This window comes from Procambarus clarkii, chromosome 44 (genome assembly GCF_040958095.1).
Source record: "Procambarus clarkii isolate CNS0578487 chromosome 44, FALCON_Pclarkii_2.0, whole genome shotgun sequence".
In the NCBI taxonomy this organism is placed as follows: domain Eukaryota; kingdom Metazoa; phylum Arthropoda; class Malacostraca; order Decapoda; family Cambaridae; genus Procambarus; species Procambarus clarkii.
The window spans coordinates 8,719,741-8,731,608 of NC_091193.1; the positions used below are offsets into that span (position 1 = coordinate 8,719,741).

Below are 11,868 nucleotides of genomic sequence, written 5' to 3' on the forward strand. Positions count from 1 at the left end.
TAGCAGTAGAAACAGTTTATTGACAGTTGAGAGGCGGGCCGAAAGAGCAGAGCTCAACCCCGCAAGCACAACTAGGTGAATACACCCACACTACCACACCCACACTACCACACCCACACTCTCACACTACCACACCCACACTACCACACCCACACTCTCACACTACCACACCCACACTCTCACTACCACACCCACACTGTGGTAGAAGGATTCACTACAAACGACAAGGAAGTGTGTGAGGAACTGAATAAGAAATTCCAGGAGGTCTTCACCTTAGAGCAAGGAGAGATTCCAGAGATAAAAGAGGGAATAGTTAACCAGAAACCACTAGAAGAGTTTTAGATTACCAGCGGGGAAGTAAAGAAGTGTTTACTAGAGTTGGATGTGACAAACGCTATAGGCCCAGATGGAATCTCCCCTTGGATACTAAGGGAAGGAGCAGAAGCACTGTGCCTGCCACTCTCCATAGTGTATAACAAATCACTGCCAACAGGGGAACTGCCAGAAATTTGAAAGGCAGCTAATGTAGTTTCAATATACAAGAAAGGAGATAGACAGGAGGCACTGAACTACAGGCCAGTGTCCCTAACCTGCATTCCATGCAAGCTGATGGAGAAGATTGTGCAAAGAAAGCTATTGGAACATCTGGAGCGAAAGAACTTTGCAACACAGCATCAACATGGGTTCAGGGATGGCAAGTCCTGCCTCACAGGGCTAATTGAATTCTACGACCAGGCAACAAAAATCAGGCAAGAAAAAGAGGGGTGGGCAGACTGCATATTTTTGGATTGTCAGAAAGCCTTTGATACAGTACAACACAAGAAGCTAGTGAAAAAGCTGGAGTGAAAGGGAAGGTACTCCGTTGGATAAAGGAGTACCTAAGTAACAGAAGACAACGAGTCACTGTGAGGGGTGAGGTCTCGGATTGGCGTGACGTCACAAGTGGAGTCCCGCAGGGGTCAGTCCTTGGACCAATACTGTTTCTGATATATGTAAATGATCTGCCAGAAGGTACAGAATCGTTTCTCTCAATGTTTGCTGATGATGCAAAAATTATGAGGAGGATTGAAACAGAGGATGATAGTAGGAGGCTACAGGACGACCTAGACAGACTGAATGAATGGTCGAACAAATGGCTGCTAAAGTTTAACCCGAGTAAATGCAAAGTACTGAAACTAGGCGGTGGAAATAGGAGGCCAGACATAGGATACAGAATAGGAAGAAGATGAAGTACTTAATGAAACGGAAAGAGAGAAAGATCTAGGAATTGATATCACACCAAACCTGTCTCCTGAAGCCCACATAAAAAGAATTACATCTGCGGCATATGCGAAGCTGGTTAACATCAGAACAGCCTTCAGGAACCTGTGTAAGGAATTATTCAGAATCTTGTACACCACATACGTAAGACCAATCCTGGAGTATGCGGCCCCAGCATGGAGCCCGTACCTTGTCAAGCACAAGACGAAGCTGGAAAAAGTTCAGAGGTATGCCACTAGACTAGTCCCAGAACTAAGAGGCATGAGTTACGAGGAAAGGCTGCGGGAAATGCACCTTACGACACTGGAAGACAGAAGAGTGAGGGGAGACATGATCACTACCTACAAAATCCTCAGGGGAATTGACAGAGTAGACAAGAATAAACTGGAGGTACCACCAACCCTGGTGGTACGCGAACAAGGGGACACAGGTGGAAACTGAGTACCCAAATGAGCCACAGGGACGTTAGAAAGATCTTTTTCAGTGTCAGAGTAGTTAACAGATGGAATGCATTAGGCAGTGATGTGGTGGAGGCTGACTCCATACACAGTTTCAAATGTAGATATGATAGAGCCCAGTAGGCTCAGGAATCTGTACACCAGTTGATTGACAGTTGAGAGGCGGGACCAAAGAGCCAGAGCTTAACCCCCCGCAAGCACAAATAGGTGAGTACACTCACTACCACACCCACACACTCACTACCACTCACTAACCCCAGGTGCCCAGCATAACCTCAAGTGCCCACACACTACCACACCCACACCCTACCACACCCACACACTACCACACCCACACACTACCACACCCACACACTACCACACCCACACACTACCACACCCACACACTACCACACCCACACACTACCACACGCAAATCTTGTATGTGTTCCCCTGGGGGTGAAGACCCGCATCTTGACATTGTCCCAACAAAGTTCTCGAGTCTGTTGTTCCCTCTCTGTATTGAGAACATAATACTATGCGTAAGGTTTTCTACTGAAAGGTATGTATATCACATTTACGCCTTCCACCCAGTGATCCTCGTGGCCCGCTGCATGTGGTGTTGGGTCTCATGTCCGTGATGTCGTCTGTCTGCATTCGTCCGTGCATTCCATACGTACGTCCGTACCTCCTTCATAAATTATCACAATTCCTTATTACATATTCAGTGCGCAGTATGAAGTTTTTTGGTCGTACTACCGTATGCGGACTGCTGCCACATACTGACACACTTTAATGCTCTCTTTCTCTATCCATTTTTCTGTATTTAGTTGGTGCCTATTGGATGAATGTAGAGTCCTTAAAAAAGGGTTCTGTTTGAATGTAAACCACGCAGCTTGACAAGCATAGTGTATATGGTGTATACATCAGTATAACCCCAGATACCCAGTATAACCCCAGATACCCAGTATAACCCCTGATACCCAGTATAACCCCAGATACCCAGTATAACCCCTGATACCCAGTATAACCCCTGATACCCAGTATAACCCCAGATACCCAGTATAACCCCAGATACCCAGTATAACCCCTGATACCCAGTATAACCCCTGATACCCAGTATAACTCCAGGTCTCTCACATAGCCTGGGACAATAACTTTGCCTAACCTGTAAACAAACCCGTATTTCTCGAACAACAAACAGCCGTTCCCATTTTTTGTATTTCCATGTCATGGCCTTAGAAAAGTTGTGTCTTCACAATCGGGCCAGCATAAAGTGGTGTTAGCCAGATTAAATCTACCCAAGTTAGGCTGGTTGATCTATGTTGAGAATTGTGGGTAATATTATCCCTAATATGTTCCAATTAACAAACGCTGTATAGACTGACTCCAGCCCGGTTGACTGTGTACTCTCGTAGCACTAAATTGTCTGTGGATAATCTTCTTAATTTCTTGGCGAGTTTGTAGTAGCTAGTTTTTTGTCAGGGTTGTGTAGGGTCGACTGAGAATCCATGTGGATTCTCAATTGATACGTTATACACTAGAAGAGGCACTATATACACTAGAAGAGGCACTATATACACTAGAAGAGGCACCATATACACTAGTAGTGGCATTATATACACTAGTAGTGGCACCATATACACTAGTAGTGGCACCATATACACTAGTAGTGGCACCATATACACTAGTAGTGGCACCATATACACTAGTAGTGGCACCATATACACTAGTAGTGGCACCATATACACTAGTAGTGGCACCATATACACTAGTAGTGGCATTATATACACTAGTAGTGGCACCATATACACTAGTAGTGGCACCATATACACTAGTAGTGGCACCATATACACTAGTAGTGGCACCATATACACTAGTAGTGGCACCATATACACTAGTAGTGGCACCATATACACTAGTAGTGGCACCATATTTACTAAAGTGATACCTTATGTACTAGAGGTGACATCTTGTATACTGGAGGTGATACCTTGTATAGAAGAGGTGGTACCTTTTATACTAGACGTGGTACCCTGTATACTAAAGGTGGTATCGTTCGTACTTGACATCTTGTATACTAGAGTGATACATTGAATACTAGGTGGAACCACCTGTTCTAGAGATGGCATCTCGTATACTAGCAGTGACATCTTGTATACTAATGGTGGCACCTTATATTGGTTATACCTTATTGTTAGTTATTTATACCTTATGTTGGTTGGTACCTTATAAATCCTTGGTTTAAAAAAATGTAGTCTTAAAACTTTTTTTTTTTTGAAGAATTTGGTTTTCTGTAAACAGAATTTGCAGGCACACTTAAATAGTTTTCGAATGTTCCAATATTTCCCATTCTAACAAGTCATCCCAGCTTTTCTAACTTCATTTTTTATCATTCTTGATAATGTGATAAATTCTTTTTCTAGACTCACTTCCCGATTTTAATACCCAGATACGTAGCTTTCTTATTACTAGTTAGACGCTTTAGTTCCGCTGAATAAACCCAGGTAACCAGTATCAATAGCCCCAGGTACTATACCCAGTATAGTACTATACCCAGTATAGTACTATACCCTGTACTATACTATACCCAGTATAGTATAGTACAGGTGCCCAGTATAACCCCAAGTGCCCAGTATAACTCCAGGTGCCCAGTATAACCCCAGGTGCCCAGTATAACCCAAGGTGCCCAGTATAACCCCAGTATAACTCCAGGTGCCCTGTATAACCTCAGGTGCCCAGTATAACCCCAGGTGCCCAGTATATCCCCAGGTGCCCAGTATATCCCCAGGTGCCCAGTATATCCCCAGGTGCCCAGTATAACCCCAGGTGCCCTGTATAACCCCAGGTGCCCAGTATAACCCCAGGTGCCCAGTATAACCCCAGGTGCCCTGTATAACCCCAGGTGCCCAGTATAACCCCAGGTGCCCTGTATAACCCCAGATGCCCAGTATAACCCCAGGTGCCCAGTATAACTCCAGGTGCCCTGTATAACCCCAGGTGCCCTGTATAACTCCAGGTGCTCTGTATAACCCCAGGTGTCCAGTATAACCCCAGGTGCCCAGTATAACCTCAGGTGCCCAGTATAACCCCAGGTGCCCAGTATAACCCCAGGTGCCCTGTATAACCCCAGGTGCCCAGTATAACCCCAGGTGCCCAGTATAACTCCAGGTGCCCTGTATAACTCCAGGTGCCCTGTATAACCCCAGGTGCCCAGTATAACTCCAGGTGCCCTGTATAACCCCAGGTGCCCTGTATAACCCCAGGTGCCCTGTATAACCTCAGGTGCCCAGTATAACCCCAGGTGCCCAGTATAGCCCCAGGTGCCCAGTATAACCCCACGTGCCCAGTATATCCCCACGTGCCCAGTATAACCCAGGTGCCCAGTATAACCCCAGGTGCCCAGTATAACCCCAGGTGCCCAGTATAACTCCAGGTGCCCTGTATAACCCCAGGTGCCCAGTATAACTTTAGGTGCCCAATATAACCCCAGGTGCCCAGTATAACTTTAGGTGCCCAGTATAACCCCAGGTGCCCAGTATAACCCCAGGTGCCTAGTTTAACCCCAGATGCCCAGTATAACCCCAGGTGCCCAGTATAACCCCAGGTGCCCAGTATAACTCCAGGTGCCCTGTATAACTCCAGGTGCCCTGTATAACCCCAGGTGCCCAGTATAACTCCAGGTGCCCTGTATAACCCCAGGTGCCCAGTATAACCCCAGGTGCCCTGTATAACCTCAGGTGCCCAGTATAACCCCAGGTGCCCAGTATAGCCCCAGGTGCCCAGTATAACCCCACGTGCCCAGTATATCCCCACGTGCCCAGTATAACCCAGGTGCCCAGTATAACCCCAGGTGCCCAGTATAACCCCAGGTGCCCAGTATAACTCCAGGTGCCCTGTATAACCCCAGGTGCCCAGTATAACTTTAGGTGCCCAATATAACCCCAGGTGCCCAGTATAACTTTAGGTGCCCAGTATAACCCCAGGTGCCCAGTATAACCCCAGGTGCCTAGTATAACCCCAGATGCCCAGTATAACCCCAGGTGCCCAGTATAACCCCAGGTGCCCAGTATAACCTCAGGTGCCCTGTATAGCCCCAGGTGCCCTGTATAACCTCAGGTGCCCAGTATAACCCCAGGTGCCCAGTATAGCCCCAGGTGCCCAGTATAACCCCAGGTGCCCAGTATAACCTCAGGTGCCCTGTATAGCCCCAGGTGCCCTGTATAACCTCAGGTGCCCAGTATAACCCCAGGTGCCCAGTATAGCCCCAGGTGCCCAGTATAACCCCACGTGCCCAGTATATCCCCACGTGCCCAGTATATCCCCACGTGCCCAGTATAACCCCAGGTGCCCAGTATAACCCCAGGTGCCCAGTATAACCCCAGGTGCCCAGTATAACCCCAGGTGCCCAGTATAACCCCAGGTGCCCTGTATAACCTCAGGTGCCCAGTATAACCTCAGGTGCCCTGTATAGCCCCAGGTGCCCTGTATAACCTCAGGTGCCCAGTATAACCCCAGGTGCCCAGTATAGCCCCACGTGCCCAATATATCCCCACGTGCCCAGTATAACCCCAGGTGCCCAGTATAACCCCAGGTGCCCAGTATAACCCCAGGTGCCCAGTACAACCCCAGGCTAACACAAATATCTCTCCCACAGACGGCGAGGAACACACTGGCTTGGTATCGGAGATCTCGGAGTTGCAGAAAGAGAACGCTTCCATGGAGGTCCACGTGACCAAATTACGCCATGACGTATCCTCTATGGAGGCTGTGCTCAAGGTCGAGCAGAAGGTAGGTGTCTGGCGGGGGGAGGCGACGGTGGGCTGTGGTGGGGTGGTCAAGGGAATATCCACATAAGGGTTTATTTCAGTTATTTATTAGAAAGCCATACTCAGAAGGTAAGCGAGGGGAAGGGTGCTGGCCGAATTAGCGCGAGAGAGAGGTCGAGTGAGCGATAGAGGATTGATGATGATGAAGATTAAGCCACCCAAAAAGGTGGCACGAGCATGAATAGCCCGTAAGTGGTGGCCCTTTTGAGCCATTACCAGTATCAAGAGCTGATACTGGAGATCTGTGGAGGTGCGACTGCACCCTGCGTGACGGGAGATGTCTCCTGTGAGCGATAGAGAGGAATGTTGTGCACTTTATAAGAGTGCATAACACTGGATGAGAGCTACCACTTACGGGCTATTCATGCCCGTGCCACCTTTTGGGTGGCCTAATCTTCATCAATCATCAATCGATGAGAGTGCACATCCTTGATGGGCGTGCACAGTACTTCATGAAAGCACAAAATTTCACGAGATTGCGCAGTACTTCACAAGAGTTCGTAACAGTCCATGAGACTACAACAGTTCATTAAAGAATTAAACAGTTCATGAGTGTATAGCAGATCATTAGTGAACATCAGTTCATGAGTGTTCAACAGTTCATGACAGTGCACAGCAGTTCAGAAGAGTTCACAACAATTCATAAGGGTACACAACAGTTCATGACAATGTACAACAGTTCATCAGTTAGTGAGGGTACACAATTCATGAGACTACTCAGGAGTCCTTGATAGTGCACAACAGTTCATGAATGCACAACAGTTCATGTGAGTGCGTGTGTTAGAATGTTAGTAAGTCATCAATTGCCTTTTATTGTTGATATAGTGTTGATGTGTTGCTGTTGTTGCAGGAGGCGGCTGGTGCTGGTGAGAGGGGGGCGCAGTTGACCGAGTACTACGAGTCGTTGCGGAACAATGTTATGTCGCTCCTGGAACACGTTAAGCTTCCCGGGGGCGGCCCCACTCCCACCAACGACCGAATCGACAACTTCGACTCCTATCTCTCCAAGATTCACTCGCTCTGCACCGATAACTACTGCGAGGACACCCGGCCACTCTACGACAGTGTGCGCTCAGCTCTCCATGATTTCACAGTGCCCCCGACGCCCATCTGACATGACTAGGGATACGCCGGGGCGGGAACGGCGCCCTCTATGGCCGCCGCTAGTGTCCCGCCCACCCATTCCTATTTCCCAACCTCCTTTACAACGCCCTTCTTCGGTGTGCCGCCAGTGAGCACGAGTGTGGCCAACAGTGCGGCCATGGCTAACACCATGAACAGCAACATGAACAACAGCAACGTTGTAGCCTTCACCAGCCCGGGCAGCACCGGCCACAACACCAGCGGCGGACACATGGGTGGCAGCAGGTGACTGGAGTAGTGATCTTCCCCGCCCTCATGGTGCTTCACTGCAACGTGGCGTCCTATCACCCTCACACTGTTACCTGCAATGCCAAAGACCAGTCCCCGCATCCTGAACTCTCATATAAAGGTGTTGAAGGGCGTATTTCCCACGTGATGGTGTATTATGCTGGGCTGAGGCTAACATGCCCTAGTGTTAGGGCGAGGGTGTGACCTTAAGCCCGGCCCTCGTGGTCCAACTTGCTGATGGCGTGGGTTATTGTGACACTTAGCCTTGCTTTCATGGTCCCACCTTCTGAGGACCTGGGTGAGTGTGACCTCAACGAGTCCGGTCCACACCCTCTTGAGGGCCTGCATGAGTGTGACCTCAGCAAGCCCGGCCCCAAAAGGTCCCACCCTCTGAGGGGCCTGGATGAATGTGACCTCAACAAGCCCGGCCCTCCCCAAGGTCCCACCCTCTGAGGGCCTGGATGAATGTGACCTCAACCAGCCCGGCCCCCCAAGGCCCACCCTCTGCTCACTCTGTGTTGACACTCCCACCACGAGCTTTAACGTCTGCGATGTTAATGTAAATAATCTAAGACTTTTCTGTAAAAATCATGTTTCCAATAGGTCAAGTCGTTTGTTGGTGTATTTGAAAAACTGTCTAGACAATTAGCTTGCTTCACATCGTCGAAAATCTAGTAGTGTGTGTGTATTCAGGAAGTCGACTTTCCAGCAAGCTACGTGTCTACCCGCGCCAAGCCAGTGTGATGACGTATATCTTAGAATAGGGAGCTTTGATAATGTTCCTTTGCATAAACTTTTCATTTTCTTCAAAAGCGTGAAAAGTGAAGTTTACCTAGGTTACCTTTGACGAACACTGCAAGCTAACCCATGCTTTGCCTGTCCAGGGGTTGTGGGTTAACCTGGCACGCGGTCCGCCTGGCATATCTCCACGATTGAAGGGTTCAAAGTGATCGGCATGTTTTAGTGTTGCTTTTTGCTTCACTAGTCATATGGAAATATTTTGGACGTAAAAAAAATAGTTGTGTTACCGTTTTATCTATATTTAAACTATAACTACCTAGGTTTATACATTGCGTATTAAGCGTTTACTCAGACTAACAAAATCGTCTTCTTGTTGGTGTGTTGACTCATATTACTACTAAACAATCACAGGTTTATTTGCCAATCACAGGTCTGTGTCGTCATGCCTTATGTGAAATTCAGCAAAACATTTAGAAACATGATCCTAATAATGTTCTTCATCACTAAGCGATCTGTATGTTTTCTGATAACACAAGCATAGATAATTTGGCCTCCTTGTATACATACATATATAAATATATATATTCATTGTTGTTGGACAATCAAAAATACCCCAACAGGTATCCAGCCTCCTCGTGAATCTTCTGTAAGTTTGGTTGTTGTGATGAAGTGTCAAATTATCAGCTGCACAAATCTTGACTTCCGAACTTTGTGAGTGTTTTACAGGAAGTGCATCAGTCCCTTCACAGCAGCGTGTCTACCCCCCTTACTGCAGGTGAAACAATGCAGTATAACACTTGTGTTTCCACATGCAGGAGTGTTACATATGATCTTATGCTCTCTAATGTTACATTTGTTTATTGGTCAGATTCATTTTGGTTTATGGTTCTACTCGAGTGCCCATTACTCAGCAATGATTGTAGTCGGTTGTCGCTCTTAATGATAAGTAACATTGTTCGTAACAACTTTGGCAGTGTAAAAGTCGAGTTTTCCTTTACTCCCACGTCACAACTACTGTGCTATGTATTTGTGGCCACACTCGTCTTGCTGGTCACTGGTCCTCCCGGTATCATTTGACAGCTGTAATCCAATAGAAAATGTATCCACCAGAAGCTGCAATATCTTTAGTTTCCTCCTTTGTTAGTACTTACAGTTTCTAATACATCTTAGATTATCTCAGTTTCAGGTTGTTTGCAACAACTGAATCATTTATGTAAGCCAGTTACTTGATAGTTTTTGAAATTGTTTTAAATTAATATTATTTCACTCATCAAGCTACCCCCAAATTTAGCAGTATTATCTGCCGTTACATCAGCCTCTGATGGATTCAAGGTATTAATTTATTCAGGTGGTGAGAGCCAGTCGTGATTTTATATCTGCTCCCCTTACACTTTTCTTAATAAAATGGTGTGTAAAACTCTGAACCTTATTTTAAAGTTAATGAAGGTAATTGGGTGCCATTACTGTTCAGTGAAGTTATACAGCATTTTGCCTAATAATGTTCAAATCAAGCACAAGATGTGAGGTACATTTATTAAAATAGTTTGAAAATGTTTATCACCGCCAGTATGCATGAGGAACGAGTAGTAATTCTAAACTTTCTTTTTAATTCACATGTGATGTTACTTTGTTTTGGGATGTATAGTTGTATGTGAGCGGTTGTTGAATGCCTGCATTGAAGCAACTGGATTTAACTCCATCGCTCCTTTTCAGCTTAATAACTGCTGAAACGTATGCACTTCAGCCAGCAGCCTACATGAAACAGTTGATAAGGGACAATGGAGTTGCTTCCACAGATGGTAAACTTATATCTGAGCCAACACATACGTTACAGGGAACCTTTACCCTTCTGTTGGACAACTTGTTGGATTGGTTTGCTGCAATAATAGATGCCAGGTGGTGACAAGTATGTTATAGCACATGCTCATTAGTTTATTCAATCGATTTATATGTATCCAGTGTGTGAGATTGTAAGATGTAACACGGTAGAAGAGATGAAAAAATCTTCTTGGACAGTGTGTGTGTAATCTTAATATGAAAAAAAAAGATGTACCAGTTATGTAGGGACAATAATTGTAAAGCAGGAGAGTTCTCCTTGTCCCGTGTGATAGAGAATTAGTAGGACCCCGGTGTTGTACATATGACCTACCTCCCTCCCTACAGCAACTCTTCCTTGCTATGCCTCCTGATCTTTCACTCCCCTAGTCCCTCCATTTACCTTCTATTTACAGTGAGTGAGGGTGTAAAATTATCCCTATAGATAGATTTTATCCATTGGATATAATAAACCATCAGATGGCATTAGTGTGGTATTGTTTAACAGAGCAGTGTAGAAACTATGGCTTCAGTGTGGAACTACACGAGATTCAAATAATTTATTATAATGAGGGACCATGAACAAAGGTCTTAGATGATGAATAACTATTCTATGAGTAACAATTCACTAGATACCTGCATCTTGAATGGCAGTCATGCAGCTCAACATGGAAATGTTCCAGTGTGCAGACGGCCTGAGTACAGTGTGGGCAGCACATGCCAACAACAGCGGCTGAATCTACAGAATGACTGTGTCGAGTTGTGTATTTTTGTAGGTGGCCATGGAATGACCAGATTTTATAATAAGTGTTGTGTCAATCCATATTGCTGTGGTTGGACACTGTACGGTCAAGCTTTCTATCGGTGAATATTCTGGTTTTCACTTACTAGATGTGATATACACTTGGAGATTTCTAGAAGTCTAAAAATACTCACGCTGCACAAAAAGTACCAATTTCATTTTGAAGGGTCAATATGTGATATACAAGAATTCTTGTTGGTGTATTATAAACTGTTATCAAACATTTATCCAGTGTTAAAGTATGAGAAATCTTCAAGGATTCACAGAAGTTTTGCATGGCAATGGCTTTATATAAATCCCTATAGTTCTGAAAGTAGTGTCCGACAGACTGTTTTTACAACTAATGTATAAATTATGTCCCCCTGTGTTTTAGAGGATATCAAACACTTGTGTTCATTGTTTGTGTTTAACTCTTCTCACCATTGCCAGCAGTCGACACTCAGTCGGTGGACAGAGCCGAGTTCTCTTGCGGCTCCTGTTTTGACTCGGGGCCCACACAGTCAGCTCTGCACCCTTGGGCCATATTTTTTGTATAAATGTACCTTATCACTGAATGTATTAAACTGTCATTTTGAAATTATTTTGCTATTTTTAAACCTAGTTTACACAACTG

At 45.7% G+C, this 11,868-nt stretch overlaps 1 protein-coding gene across 1 annotated transcript in view; it reads left to right on the top strand.

The window, feature by feature from the left end:
- Nucleotides 1-11,835, top strand: part of LOC138350246 (myelin transcription factor 1-like) — a 57,491-nt gene extending 45,656 nt beyond the window's left edge. The window contains exons 12-13 of the mRNA XM_069300627.1: nucleotides 6,355-6,488; nucleotides 7,377-11,835. Of these exons, the coding sequence (XP_069156728.1) occupies nucleotides 6,355-6,488; nucleotides 7,377-7,640 (398 nt within the window). The 3' untranslated portion in view covers nucleotides 7,641-11,835. The remainder of the gene's footprint in view (nucleotides 1-6,354; nucleotides 6,489-7,376) is intronic.
- The last annotated feature ends 33 nt before the right edge of the window (nucleotides 11,836-11,868 follow it).